Source organism: Ostrea edulis, chromosome 5 (assembly GCF_947568905.1).
Source record: "Ostrea edulis chromosome 5, xbOstEdul1.1, whole genome shotgun sequence".
Classification (NCBI taxonomy): domain Eukaryota; kingdom Metazoa; phylum Mollusca; class Bivalvia; order Ostreida; family Ostreidae; genus Ostrea; species Ostrea edulis.
In genome coordinates, this window is record NC_079168.1 from 50,855,178 (window position 1) to 50,867,488 (window position 12,311).

Sequence of the window (12,311 nt, forward strand, 5' to 3'; positions counted from 1 at the left end):
AAAAGTTGTTGAAATGGATCAAAATTGCAACATGATCTAGAGAGTGACCAACAAAGTGTACCATGATACATCTCGGTCTAAAGTAAGGCATTTAAAAATACAAACACCCAAAAGGTACATATTTCAATGGATAACCTTCCCATTGTCAATAGCAAGGAAGCATCTAAATCAGACAAGGATGTGGATTAATAAGAAACATGTCCGCTTCAATTTTAGTCCAAATAAAGGATAATTTTCAAAACTTTATGAAATGTCATATATTTTCCTTTGATTTGCAAAACAATTGTTTCACTTTTGTTTACATTTGCAAATGGAATAATGATTTAATGTTATGGACTAGTGAATTTAAATAGCTTAGTAGTCCTCAAACCCGGGTCTGTTCTTACCTTTAATTGATTAAGCCCACATCTAAGATAGTCCTGGCTCTGAAGCATGTCTTCTTTGCCCTCAGCCCATTCTTCATGAATTTGACAACGGTGCCTAAACTTCTGAGCTAAATGATCAAGACGCTCTAGTCTGTAAAATAAACATTTTTAAAAAATTTCTTCTGACATTTCTTGCATCTTGAAACTTCAAACTCTTATTATTATTAAAGACATCTCACCTTTGCAGCTCTGAGAGTAACCACTCTTCGAAACCTTTCTCAGCAAATTCCAAACCTTTCCAAGCATTAGCAATATCCTAAAAACATAATACTAAGAATAAATCATTTAAGGATACTAATGCTGGTATTCCAAAGTTCTTCGTTACTCTTCACAATGTTGTATTGTTCATATTTTTAAGGTAAAAAGTGTAGCCTTCTCATCATATCTGCAATCAATCTTGGACCACTTACCGACACCATTTTACCCTCAGTGGGGAGGTAGGCTGGCCTGTTACTGAGTCGAAGCCTTGTCTGCAGGGTGTTAAAGCTGTTCTCAAGCCGTGCTTTATCTTCCAATTTGGGAGGTTTGTGTTTACGTCTGTAGTCCCGGAATTCCTCAAGCTTTCTCTGGGTTCCAGGTAAAGTATTGTCGGTTGTTCTGTTTTCTAGCCATGGTGTGGTTTTCTTGATCCATTCCAAAAGCTATTGTAGACAGAAAACAAGTTTGATAAAATCACACCAGAGATAGATTCAGAGGACTTTATCCCCTCAAAAAAAGTACTCATTCACAAATGTAGTCCCTACATAAAACCTTTAATATGCAAAAGCAGTAATATATACAAGTTCTTACATCACTGGCTAGCCTTTCGTATTCTTCCATTAGACGCTCATTTTCCTGGTTGACCTTCAACACTTTGCAAATTCTGTTTGCTGCTGTTTCAGCCTAAAAATAATTTTACCAAAATTAGTAACAAACTTAAATAAAATCTAATGGGTTGACTTTCAAAAGATCTAATTAACCTCTTACTTGCTGTGCCCCTGAAAATGCGTGATAGTATGAAGAAACGTAGGCCATCACAGAACGCTCATCTGGTTTTACTGAGTTCACCATATCTAGAATGAAATTGACATGCAATGCAACACTTTATTACATGTACATAGCATGGGGTTTTCCAATTATATATTCATTTATATTTACATTCATTCTGCTTTTTTCCTTAATATTATTAGCAACTTAGCAAGAGGTCAGGTTAATTACGAATAATTGCTGAATAAAACTCTAGATTATTTGAATGTTTATAAAGAATGTAGCCCAAACAAATCATAAGACTGAATTTCTCTTGACTGCTCAGCGAATTGTCAGTAATGATGAATTCGTTATATTGTTAAGCCCATTTTATTGCCGAAGTTAGTCTCGGACAAAAGTTGGCAATATATCGATAGAGCACTGTGCTTTCATAAACTAAACAACATTTCTTAAATAATTTAACAAATACATACCTTCTGGATCTAACATGCGTGGAATATCAAGATGTTTTTCTGCAACATCGAATGCAGTATTCAAATTCTCTAATGGGTTGTCCTACAAGTATAGAAACAAATTTCTTACATAATCATATATATATATATATATGTACTGTTGTACATGTGTTCAGTAAAATGTTCTTTGATAATGCATTGCATTGGATAACCAAAAAAAAATAATAATAATAATAAAAAAAAAAATTTTTTAATTAAAATTGAACATCATTTGTATATATGACAATAAGATTAAAGTCAGTATATGGATAGAGGAAACTCGACTTAAACAGTAACTTTACAGTGATATGTTTTAGGATGCAGTTAGGTTATTTCTCAAACAATCACAACATCAATATAAAAATAAGTAAATGCTATATACATATAAAATTCTATGCACAATTTGTTTGATCATGACTTTAGTAACTTTAATGCAAAGAGTGTAAATCAAATATACAAGAAATAAAGAGCAGAGACATGTACAAGAGAGATAAGAAACTCCTACAGCGGCAAGTCTACTGCTTAAAACATGTGACGGTCCTATCTATAAATTGTCAATTCCTATTCATTGGTTTGATAAATTGATGCTGACCTAAGTTTAATTCACTCCTATCATTAATCAGAATTGCAAGCAACAAGTTTTGAAATGATTTGATGATCAACAAATATACTATTGACAAAAAAATTAGACTAAGCATAAACATTGCCTGAAATCTTGCCCATTTTGGGTCACATCACCTTTTAAAACTTCACCTTCATTTTACTTTGAAGTGAAGCATCTTCTGAAAATACTGTATCTTGAATGTTTTTGTGATAGAATTTGGAAGGTTTGAACTTTATAACTTTCATTATTAAGATAGTATATGTAATTTAAATCAGGATGTGCATGATTACTGAAAAACAAGGGACCGCAAAATAATATGGGACTTTGGGAAATTGATCATCTCTGTTATATATGTCTCTGCTAAGAGCATGAAGAATAAAAGTTCAAGGAAAAGTGCAATAAATGTGCAGTTTCTGAAAAGAAATGTTATTTAGAATCAGGTCACACAGAAAACTCACCTTGGACAATTTATGGTAATCAATTAATTCAGGTCTGTGTCTATGAATGAGGGCACAAAACGCCAAACCATCTTTAAAGCTGAAGAAATATTCAAGAGTGACATGCAAGGAGTTTAAATATGAGTGTATGGTGAATAATTTAGCAATGCATGCTTTTCTTTTTTTAATGACAACAGTTTAGTACAAATTACCACCACACATCACCTGACATGGTTCAAACATTTTTGATGCAGAAAGAACAATGCAGGTCTGATGCATAGCAGAAATTATCTTGAATTCATAAAATCACAAAATTTTTGTAGAAGTGTTATAAAATAAATAATTTTCTTTATCTATACTACCAAAATGAAGTAAAGAGACTTTTTGTGATTGTTATGAATATGTAAGATCACAGAATGGCACAACATTCTTCAAATCTGATATAGTTTAGCAGTGTGACAAGTCTTTACACTTTACTTGCCATTAATATCTTTAATGAAAATATACTGTGCCATTCCTTTACAAAATATCAGCGCATTTCTTCACAAAAAAAAAGAAAAAAAGAACACCATGCACTATTAACGGTGAAAGAAAGCATTACACAGTTTCAAAACCATTTAAGTTTTTTTCTTTCTCATTTCATGAGTAAAAGAACAAAGAAAGCTTCATATATAACACAAATAAATGGTGCTGAAACTGATATCTAAAGGAGAAATGGGGGACACAGCAGAGTTACATGACCACCAATCAACAATCAAAGAGCCATTCCAGCGAATTCCGCTTTTTGTTTTACCCTGGATAACTTGTAATAGTCTAATAATTCTGGACGATGCCGGTGAATCAACGCACAGAATGCCAGACCGTCTTTCCAACTGAAAGAGTAGAGTGACCCCGTTGTCAACAATATACATTATTACTTCTCACTAAACTTCTCAGCAGAATTGCATACATGTATTCAACTCCAAACACTGGCTTCCTGTCTATAACCAACGCTTTCCATTCAACCCTAGGATATTTGACCTTGGATATTTGTAATTAATATTCATTGCATGTACAGGATTGGTAAACATTCTAAACATGATAGATTAATTATTTTGAAACATCACATGTAACTTATTCCAAGTCTACCACCGTATTTAAAGCCTAATTTTAATACATGTGGTAACACTCCTGTTGCCACAATGCCACGTGTGTGTACCTGAGATGAAAGTTCTGCACATTGACATTTTTGTATGGGGCTGTTTTACGTTGGCACCAAAGGAGGAGTCCCTCTTTAGCAGTCAGTTCTACAATAGACACATTGTTATGATCATGATGCATGTTGCCTGAACATAAAATCATTAAAGCTACAAGGTAACAAGCGCTCCTTGCATGATTAGGTGTAGGTTTAAGTAAATTACAAACTACCTCATAATATGATACACTTCATGATCAATACAAATTAGTATCACAATACAATTTTTATGATTTAATCACATAAATGTCTTAGTTTTCTGTTGTTTATTTTGTAGTGGTAGTACATTTAGTATTATTTCCAAGATAAATATTATAAGACCTGTATTAACATGTAGCTCATTAACTATATAAATGAAAATTAACTGAACAATAAAGGTTAAATACACTTTTAAACTTTTGCCACTCAGAATCATGCCAGATTAATGACGTTACTAACACCCATACCATTATATCACACAGTATGTGTAACATACAGACCCGCAATCAATATATTAGATATAATGCCACAGTGTTACACCACTAATTATGTACATATACATGTGTAACAACATTAGCTTCAAGAATTTTGGACAAGTTTTGCTTAGGAGTATAACATTTTTTTAGTTTTGGAGACATCCCTCTATTCACCATGATAATACATTTAACACCATTAAATATCTAAAGTTTCAACCTAGTAGACCAAGTCATTTCATAATGTTTTGCAACAGATACTGCAGTATTAAATCCTCAATAAATGTTCAAATCATTTGTACAATTAACCCATTTTATTTGTTAACCTTTAGAAGGCCTCAAAGGATGATGTAAAATTACAGTACATGTAGTGTGTAACTTGGAAATCCACATTTAAATTGTACTTCAATTTGACCTTGAAAGTTGGATGACTTTTGTAGATAACTAATAAATAATTCATAGGTCACTATTTCTAAAAGTGGATATATCATACAGTAGTTGGAGCTGTAGTTCAATATGTACATACGACAGCATTTTGGCCATTCACACAAGTTTGTTCTGATTTGCTGATCAATGAACCATGCAATATTTTGACACACCATGTACAAAATAAAACATTAATGACATCAATGTACAAGGGTTTTTATGACTGACTGATTTCTTGAGTCTGGAATGTGTAGTGTCTAAGTGTGTTTTATTTTTAAACTTCTTGGCAATTTTCAACACTGCTGGCTTTTTAATTAAGGTCTTCTATGGTTCTCTTGCCCAAGACTAGACAATTGTAGTTTAAGTTAGAATTAAAACACCTATTGCAGCTAAACACTGCTATACAGGTACCTCCAACCCCGGACATTTTTATATAACAGTTAAATAATATTTTTTCTATTTGATAAACAAGTCTCTGCCGATACATCACACAGACTATAAATCTGTGGTTGTCTTTTTGACTCTTGGCATGTGAAATTAACCATTCTGTTGATTTTAACTTCATTATTATTCCAAAATAACAGAATTATTCCCCATACATTTAACATATTGCTTGTCATTTCACAGCCTATTCATCTTACTTCACATAGAGAACTTTTTGTACACATGATATATGCAATACCGTCCAGATAATTAATGATCATTAATGAAGAACATCTGCCATGAAATTTTGTATATATGTTGTTATATGAATACACAGATGACCAGCAGCCAATATGGGTTGGCTATATTGGATATGTTAGATGTAAACTGACACAGAGCTCCTTGTTGCTGTGTAAGGTGAATTAAACTGACCAGTCCGTATGTTTCCAAGGTTGGTTGGCAGTAGTAGATAAACCTTGGACAACATTCACCTTTCTTCTACTGTTAACAATTAGTGTGTAAATACTCTGCTAGTTGCTATCTTATTCACCTATAAATAATCCACTTGGTGCCCTAACTAGCAACATGTGCAATATGCTGACATTAGCAAATATTCAGACATATGAGAAGATGCCTCCTACCATGTTTTGTAATTTCTATAACACATGCACCTACCCTCCACTGTAATATCTTGAATGGCAAAACGAAGGATAATGGTCCAGATCATACCCAGAGTCATCTTGGGATTCCCATCCACAATTTCTGAAATACAAAGACGACAAATTCAAATCCAAACTACTTTTTGATGTTTAATATGTACATTGGACAAATTTTTTTTCTTTCAAACCATACCTCCTGATAGTGATATATGAATTTAACACAAATGGCAAGGGTTCTTTTTTCTCTCTAATTGTATGGGAATGGTACCAAATACCAATATTCATTCAATTGGATATAACAGCATCAAAATAGAACAAACTGGGAATTTACTTTCATTTCAACAAAATAATGAAATTTGCCTTAAAATTCACACTGAATAAACCATATTTTAAAGAATAAACAAGTATTTATGGTTTACAATTTTACAAATTAACCCCATTTTATTGACCTCCACTTTTCATTTTTAGTTTAATAACGTGTATGTTTCATACAAAACTAAATTACGAGCATCAAATCAAAAATACATAGCAGTTTGTTACAAGACATTTCTTAGCCCCAAAACTGGGAAAATTCCATAGTATTTGGCGTTGACAATAGTACTGCTTATCGTAACTAACTATATAAGGAGGGGGAAAACCTGATATCATATATATATATTGTGAACAGATCAGTGTATTTGGAAACAATCCCCTCTCCTTTAACATCAATGTAATGCTATAACTTTGTAAAATAAAGCATTATCTGCATTTTTAAGAAAAAGCATTGACATATTGTAAAATGAATTATGCACAAAAATATTCAAATGACTGCAGCTTATTTTCATTTTATGAATATATGCATGTGAAAAAATTTCTCAAGGACAACAAAATAGTAAACAAACTCTCAAATTACTCATTTTACATGGCTTAAAGTTAGTATGTATAACAAGTTTAAATAACTGGACACCTAACCTACAAATATGTGTGCACTGTGACACATATCCCTGGAGGGAGCCAACATATTTGTAGGTCTGTGTTTATGTAGTAATGGCCTAATTTATCAGTACCGGACAACTGACTTAGGGCTGTGTAAATCTTCTTTTTTTACAACAATGATTAACTTAACATTTACATATCTTGACTAATTTTTAGCAGAAAAAAAATCCAGCTATTGTTGATTTCCCTATACACTCCACACTTCATTTTCCTCTTGGAAAAAAACTCAGTCACTTTGATGCTTTTTCAGTTCAGAGACTATGACCTTTAACATTATTGTGAAACATTTGCTATATACATGTAATCAGGAAAACAAATCTTAAAGATATAAATTATTCACATGAGTGAAGAGTCTTTAATTTTGTGTGAACAAGGTCTGTGACCTTAGGTCTTGACTTATCAGTAAAGATTTATCAAATTGTTACAACTGTGAACATGTTAAAGACATTTCCAAAAAAGTTGTTTACTTTAATACAAACAAAACTTACATAAAAAAACATGAGGTAAAGAAGCTTAAAAGTAATGAAATGTCTGCTTTCCAAGCCTTCCATGTGGTATCCTGTACATGAAATATCAAGCATTTAGGAAATGAGAATTTTTTTAAATTATATTTTTCTTTTGCAACTTTTGTATGTCCAGAGAATTTTAAGTGAAATTCAAAAGTCGTCCTTATCAAATTATCAGAACAGTTTTAGATATCTACTTTGTGTAAGCCAGACTAAAAAAAATTTGAATTATCTATTTAAAACTCTGTAAAAATGTACTCTTAACTTCTAAACCTTCATTCAGTTTCATTAAATCTTCTGAGTGCCATACAACACCACTCATAATGGATTTGAATGATAATGTACAAAATATGCTGGAGTGTACAGATAGGTACCACTTCCAATACAAGGAAGAGTATAAACTTTAATATTATAGTTTCAAAGGGGGAAATCAAAGTTTAAGTGTGTTAGAATGTACTAAGATTGATTTTTATTTTTTTACGCATTAAATATATTCACGCAAAATTTTTTACAATGCCAAGTTTGCTGATTTTTCATACCTTCAGCACCAATGGAAACCAGTCTGACACCTTTAGATGCAATGAAGTCCAAAGCTTTGTTGACATTTGCAATTTTGTGGAACCTCATCTTTCCCCTGTCTGGCTTGGGGAGCTGTTCTCCAGAGATCACTTCCAATAATAACATCAATTTTAAACCATTTCGAAAATCCTCCTCGATGTTTTCTATTTGAGTACCAGCCTTTCTTAAATGGGAATTGCACCATGCTGTGAATGTCTGAAAAATTAAAATAAATAAAATTATTATAGTTCTATGTAACAAACTCTTATCAATAAGCAAATTCATGTGTTCACTGAAATGTCCCCCCTGGACAATACTAAGGAATAGTTGTGCTACACCTGATTGACTTTTACTTTCATGAAATGAACTATACAAAAGAATATGCGAAAAAGTTAAATGTAGTGCTTGATGAATATCAAGTTTTGTGTTATTTAAATATTACCAAATAAGAAGTTTGGGAATTTAGACAATCTAGTGCAATTGGAATTGATGCCCGAATGTCAAAAACTAGAAAATCTATGCTACAGATGTATTTTTGCTGTCCAACATTTCCATATTGTCAGATATATGAAATGCACCAATATTTCTACTAAATAAATTCTTCATACCCCAATATGAATATAATCACATACTGAAACCGAAAGTTACACTATAGTTCTTGTCATAATTGTGTCATGTAAAAGCTTCACTAATTGTTGTCCTTTAGTTTATTTCTTGAACAGGAAAGAAGAAAATTAGAAAATATGTTTGAGACTTGCAAGGTCAAGAGACCCTTGACATGGCAAAACACTTTGTATTATTGTTATAAAAATACTTTAATCTTTTTATTCCAGAACAATGTGCTAGAGCATCCAAAATTGGCCCATCAACAATCTTTTCCATCCACTTAGTCTGCTGATGAAAAATAATTGCTATAAATAGGTGAAGTGTTTATTGCTTTTTGAGAAGAAGGTCTTCAAGGTTATCTTTGCCAGATTATATTTAGTTTCTCTTCTCTATGATAATGCATTCTCTGTGAGCAAGCTAACGAAAGGTTGTACTATAATAAGTAACAGGTGTATCATATTTCTCTTCACTTGTTTAGGAGCTTGTCACTGACTTAAGTGAAGGACAATTGATTTAGAGCCTCCTGTATGACTTGAAACTTCATTAAATGGTTTGTTTGATGATGATAAACCCCCTGCATAGTTCAAAAGAGTGCTGACTAGGGGCAATTCCTTAAATGGCCATCACATAATAGCACTGCAGAATGAAACAACTGGCTCCAATTATACTCCCCGTATTAAGTACATGGGTATTCTACCTAGATTACTTCAACAGTAGAAAACTCTCTGGATTTGTTTACAAAGAATGCATTTTAAATGTACACAGGTTTATCTATTTTGCATAGACAGGAATGTAGTACAATATTTGTGGTATGTGGAGTGTTGCATGCTTTAACAAGCTCCACATGACTAAGCACAGACTTCCAAAACAACGTTTTATCCTTCTCCTAAATATTAGACAATATGATGGCCTCTAAACCCCACAAATCAAATTCATGTAATCAACCAGTAGCCTGTTTCGTGTGTCCCAGGTATTGAATGAAGGATGTGACCTACATTCCATTACACTTGTTCTGCAAGTTGACCCATGGAGGTTAGACAAGGTTGAATCAGACGAATTCCTGAGGTTTTAACATATTTAAAGGCTTCATTAAACCCTTTACGATAAGATAAGATGTCACTAGATTTAAAAGTATCATTATCATTAAAATACATCGAACGATAACTCCGCCCTTCTATACAACGTTTCCAAATTTGGCAAGTCGACGTAATAATCTTTCATCATGGCGGCGGACTTCCAAACTTTAAAAACATACTAGATCTACACGTCAAACCTGTCCCTATTTATGCATTTAACTCCAAAATTTAAAGGCATAATACAGATATACTAGAGATCTAGTGCAGTCCACTAATGAACATCTGAGACGTACAATACATAAACACTGTCGTCAAACATGAAAAGGAAATAAGACCAACCTTCTTTTGCTGTTTTTCCCATGCCGGGTCCAGTAAACCCTCCCTGTCCCATTCTTCTTCTCCCTCCATATATCCATCATAATCCTGATCGGACATTTTTTCAGTTATAAAATGTGTGAAAAGCCTCCCGAAATGGTTAAATTGTCCCTATCCAGTTGGTAAACTCTCCCTTTACATGGGGCTTCTGTTCCACCCCGCCAGAGGTCGTAATCACGTGATCAATTCCGGAAGCTCATTCGGTCTGCTTCGTCTGTACACTCGGAACTCTCTCATGAATGAATATTGGCAGTGGGCGGATCTATAGTCAGTAAAGAGATGAAAACATCAGTACATAACTTTCAAATACTTAACTTTTACAAATACTAATGAATAACTATATATCTATGGTTATATACTTGCATATATGTAAAATAATGGATGTAGTCTATCATACATTGATGTTAGTATTAAAAAAAAATTATAAAAAGGATTTCATGTATTCTCTTTATATATATATATATATATATATATATATATATATATATATATATATATATATGCATTTGAAAGTCGGTTGATTAACGTCTAGGAGAGTCTGACTTGCTGATTCCGACACATTCTGACTATGAAACTACAGAAAGCCGTCCGACACCCTCGCACATTTTGCAGAATGTATGTAAACAATGTGGCTGCGATGTGTGAAAGCTACAACATAACAGGGGTGTATATTATAAACATTCCTGAAAAGATATCTTTATACAATAATCATGTACATGTATTATATTTCTCTCTTTTATGTTGTTGTTTGTTTTAACATTTATATTCATTTTACTTGAGGACAAATTGTCACAATTTCCACAAGTTTTCTTAATCATCGGCGTGTGTTAGACTAAAGCAAAATATTACACGAATCGTTTGTACCAAGTCAGCATCTGTAAATACTGATCTCCTAATGAAAATCATATGCAACACTATGTTATTATGCAATTTGTCAATTCAGCAATATAGAGATCACTCTCATTAATTAACACCCCTGCATCAAATCACCGAATTAAAGACGCACAGACACTGCCTTCAGCTAGCCTAGGCCAGTAAATATTTTAGTTGACTTTAGCAAATTCACGAGGAGAATACTGGGAACATGATATAGAGTGTTTATGGCACGCCGTTTTTACATTTAATTCTTCTTTAAAGATATCTCATAAATATAAGATATCTTATAAATGTTATAAATAATATATCCACTAACGTTTATGAGATATCTTATATCCTTTATAAGATATCTTATAAAAGATATGAAATCTCTTACCAAAAAAACCAACAGTATTATATGGGGTAACTACTATGTACATGTTTTTTCTTTATAAGATATCTCATTAAATATATGTGATATCTTATATAGTATATCTTCCACCATGGGAATGTGGCTATATACATATATGTAGTCCTTAGGTGTCAGATGACACCCCCCCCCCCCCCCCCCCCCCCCGCGAGATAACCTACTATATACATGTAGTAGAACCCAACCCCCCTTTTCCCTCATTCCGGTTACGTTTACGGCGGACAATCCCCAAATATATTCTTTCCATTCTGAAATTAACCCTTTTCCTTGGCTATTCATTTCTTTTATATCCTAAATGGAGAGTTAATTTCCCAATTACCTTGATTTGTGATTTTGGATATATTTATCATTCTACAAACATCATTTCATTCAGTCGAATGTTATGTACATATGTCATATACAATGTACATGTATTTAGAAAATAAAATCAGAATATTTCTTGCTTGTAAAACAGCGCCTATTTCGGCAACTCAGAATCTGTTAGTTAAACAGATAAGTATGTATCATACGAAGAATCATCAAAATTGTCTCTCTCCATTTGATTAACACCAAAACCTTTCATACAGATAGTGAGTAAAACTTAAATTCCACAACTCTGTAGATTGCCTACCCTCGATTCCAAACTGCCGCTACTAAGCCATCAACTCGCTCTCTCGCTAGACATGATTCTTAACACCTCATTAGGAGAAAGTGGGGGATTTTTCTATAAAATTATAGAGGTTTTTGAGGGGAAACGTTTCTCCCAACTGATCTCGGGGTTATTGGTGGATTAATAGATATGAACATGTTATCAATATTTAAATCGTAACCAAC

At 32.9% G+C, this 12,311-nt stretch overlaps 1 protein-coding gene across 3 annotated transcripts in view; it reads right to left on the reverse strand.

Annotated features, from left to right (window-relative positions):
* Positions 1–12,311, reverse strand: part of LOC125652710 (alpha-actinin-like) — a 43,926-nt gene that overhangs the window by 10,924 nt on the left and 20,691 nt on the right. For 2 of the 3 annotated variants that reach the window (XM_056164731.1, XM_048882078.2), the window contains exons 4-14: positions 10,178–10,475; positions 8,138–8,372; positions 6,134–6,220; positions 4,122–4,209; positions 3,717–3,795; positions 1,865–1,946; positions 1,392–1,477; positions 1,215–1,307; positions 836–1,066; positions 605–681; positions 387–516 (exon numbers count right to left, since the gene is read on the reverse strand). In XM_056164731.1, the coding sequence (XP_056020706.1) occupies positions 387–516; positions 605–681; positions 836–1,066; positions 1,215–1,307; positions 1,392–1,477; positions 1,865–1,946; positions 3,717–3,795; positions 4,122–4,209; positions 6,134–6,220; positions 8,138–8,372; positions 10,178–10,273 (1,284 nt within the window). In that variant the 5' untranslated portion in view covers positions 10,274–10,475. Of the gene's footprint in view, positions 1–386; positions 517–604; positions 682–835; positions 1,067–1,214; positions 1,308–1,391; positions 1,478–1,864; positions 1,947–2,944; positions 3,024–3,716; positions 3,796–4,121; positions 4,210–6,133; positions 6,221–8,137; positions 8,373–10,177; positions 10,476–12,311 lie in introns of all 3 variants that reach the window. The other variant, XM_048882079.2, reaches the window with a different exon arrangement.